This window comes from Salvia hispanica, chromosome 1 (genome assembly GCF_023119035.1).
Source record: "Salvia hispanica cultivar TCC Black 2014 chromosome 1, UniMelb_Shisp_WGS_1.0, whole genome shotgun sequence".
In the NCBI taxonomy this organism is placed as follows: Eukaryota; Viridiplantae; Streptophyta; class Magnoliopsida; order Lamiales; family Lamiaceae; genus Salvia; species Salvia hispanica.
Window position 1 is genome coordinate 33,353,868 of NC_062965.1, and position 3,225 is coordinate 33,357,092.

The window sequence follows — 3,225 nt, forward strand, 5'->3', positions numbered from 1 at the left end:
TCTCAGGTGGACAACCTTACAGCTATGGTCAGTGAGATGCGCGCCAGACTCGATGGCCCAGTCGAGCCCTTGTTCTTTGGCCGACAACCATCAGTGCCGCCTTTCATCATACCTTCATCGCCGATCACATCGGGCAGTTTTCCGATGTTCACCTACACTCCAACAACGACCATGAGCATACCCACGCAGACCCGTCCACTAACTTCGCTGCCGTCAGGATTTTCACTTCCCCTACAATCCACGCAGCAGATATCGACGCAACAATTCGGGTTCCACGACGTCGGGGGGTCCATACCCACACCAATCAGGATCTAGCAACCAATCTCGCAGCAGTGGCAGTTCAGCCAGCCGGAACAGCGATCGATGGATCGTTTGCCTATTTCGCGTCCTAACGTGGTGGGTGCTGCATCGTGTTGGGGTCCTCCACGCCCATCCACGACGTTCGGGTCCTTCCAGGCAGAACAGACACGTCCGAAGGTCAAGATGGACCCACCGCGGTTCGACGGGACAGAGGTTAATAACTGGATTCGCGGTATTCAGTTTTATTTTGATCATGTGGGAACTCCGGAGGCGGAGCGTTTACACTATGTGATCATGTTATTCGAACCGGCAATCGCGGATTGGATATGGAACTATATCTCCAGCCATGAATTTGTAACGTGGCCAGAATTTTTGGATGATGTTCGACGACGCTTCGACCCCCAGTGCTACGTCAGCCACGTAGGCCTTCTCAAGAAATTACAGACTAAGGTTGTCGGTGTCCCTGACCACGTTTTACTTGATTTGTATGTTGCCGGACTGAGGCAACCGATACAGGACGAGGTCCTCCTACACCACCCCGCTTCCCTTGCGGCAGCCTTTGCTATGGCCTTGCAGCTGGCATCTTGCAGAGGGGACACTCCATCACCACAGCCCGCTTATGGTCGCCGCCAATGGCAACCTAGGGACTCCCGCGGTCAGCACCAGCAGCAGGTAACCGCCAGCCAGGCATCGCCGGCCCCGGTCAACCGTGCTACCCTATCCGTGCCACGCCCGCAGGATTCGGTCACTACACCGATTATTCGGCTTTCTGCAGCAGAGAAAGCGGAAAAACGCCGCTTGAACCTGTGTTTCTACTGTCCGGAGAAGTGGGTCACGGGTCACGTTTGCAAAAGTCGATTGTTGGCATATGTGGGTGTATGCGAGGACGAGGATGACCCTGTGGAGACGACGGAAGACGACAGTACGGATGAGGTCATCACAGCAGACCTTTCCCACTTAATGGCTTTTGAGGGTGATCGGCAATCAAAGTCCTTAACCCTCTCGGGGACGATTGACACGGAGCCAGTGGAGGTCCTGATTGATACCGGCAGCTCTCATGACTTCTTACATCCACGGGTGGCAGAGAAATTGCGCCTTCCCCTGCCTGAAATTCGACCTTTTCGGGTATATGTGGGGAACGGTGCCTCCTTATTGTGTTCTCATATGTGCAAGGCCACGCGCTTATCCCTGCAAGACACACCGTTCTCTATTGATCTACATGTCCTCCCGATTCATGGCCCTGATGTCATCCTGGGCATGGAGTGGTTGGAGTCTCTGGGCCGCGTGACGACGGACTTCGTTTCTAAATCAGTTGAGTTTGTAAAGGATGATAAATTGGTAGTCCTTTCGGGTGCATTGCGGGCGCCGACCATGCTGTCTTTAAACTCTTTCGCCACACTTATGTCGCATTCGTCAGCCTTTGAACTATATGAGCTGATTCCGGCTCCACCAGACGCCGCATCCGGGCAGCCGGCCACGGCAGTGGAATTTCCCTCGGATTTACCGCTGGCGATCAGCGACGTTTTGGCCCTACATCACGAGGTTTTTCGCCTTCCCGTCGGTCTACCACCGTCCAGACAGTTTGATCATCGTATCCATCTCATGCCGCAAAGCAAGCCGATTAATGTACGACCATACCGATACCCTTACTTCCAGAAGAATGAAATCGAACGGCAGGTCAAGGAGATGTTGGATCAGGGGGTGATTCAGCGGAGTAACAGCCCATTCTCGTCACCGGTTCTTTTGGTTCGCAAGAAGGATGGCACATTCCGTTTTTGTATCGATTACAGGGCCTTGAACAAAGCCACGGTGCCCGACCACTTCCCGATTCCAACGGCAGATGAGTTGTTTGATGAGTTGGGCGCAGCGCGATTTTTCACCAAATTGGACCTTCGTTCGGGCTACCATCAGATACGGATGCATGAGGCGGATGCGTTTAAAACGGCATTCCGAACACACGATGGACATTTTGAGTTCTTGGTAATGCCTTTCGGCCTAACTAATGCTCCATCTACATTTCAATCTGCGATGAACTGCATCTTTCAACCGCTTTTGCGGAAGTCGGTAATTGTATTTTTTGATGATATTCTCGTTTATAGCCCGACCTTGGAAACCCATTGTGACCACTTGGATCATGTTTTATCTATTCTGAAATCTCGCCTGTTTTTTGTGAAGTTGTCTAAATGCTCGTTTTGTAGCACCACTGTGGATTATTTGGGTCACCTGATTTCGGAAGGGCAGCTGAAGGCAGATCCTGCAAAGATAGAAGCGATGGTAGCGTGGCCTACGCCGGTCTCGGTGCGCCAGCTTCGTGGGTTTTTGGGTCTCACCGGCTACTATCGTCGTTTCATCGCACACTACGCGGTTATAGCCGGCCCGCTGACCGATCTCCTTAAAAAGGAGGCGTTCTCTTGGTCTCAGGCCGCGACGGATAGCTTCGAGGCGCTCAAGCGTGCGATGACGGCTGCCCCGGTTCTCCATCTTCCGGATTTTTCGCAGACCTTTGTCTTGGAGACCGATGCATCCGATTTTGGCATAGGTGCGGTTCTCATGCAAAACGGGCACCCACTGGCATTCTTCAGTAAGAAATTGGGACCTCGTCGCCGGAGCGCTTCGACTTATCATAAGGAGTTGTATGCGATAGTCGAGGCAGTCCAGAAGTGGCGCCAGTATCTACTGGGACGGGAATTCGTTATTAGAAGTGACTAGAAGAGCTTGAGGGAGCTCCTACAGCAGGTTATTCAAACCCCAGAGCAACATCTTTATGTCCGGAAGTTAATGGGGTACAATTTCACGATCGAATACAAGGCTGGGGCGGCCAATCGGGTGGCTCTCGCGCTCTCGCGCCGTGATGAGGGAGCCGAGGGGGACGCTGCCCTGCTATCGGCCGTAGCCCACCCCTTACCCGATTTGTTGGGGCTGTTG

The 3,225-nt window shown here is 53.1% G+C and overlaps 1 protein-coding gene across 1 annotated transcript; it reads left to right on the plus strand.

Annotated features, from left to right (window-relative positions):
* The first annotated feature begins 363 nt into the window (after positions 1-363).
* LOC125194772 lies at positions 364-3,009 on the plus strand. Its single transcript, XM_048092998.1, has one exon. The coding sequence runs from the start codon at positions 364-366 to the stop codon at positions 3,007-3,009; it is 2,646 nt and encodes an 881-aa protein (XP_047948955.1).
* The last annotated feature ends 216 nt before the right edge of the window (positions 3,010-3,225 follow it).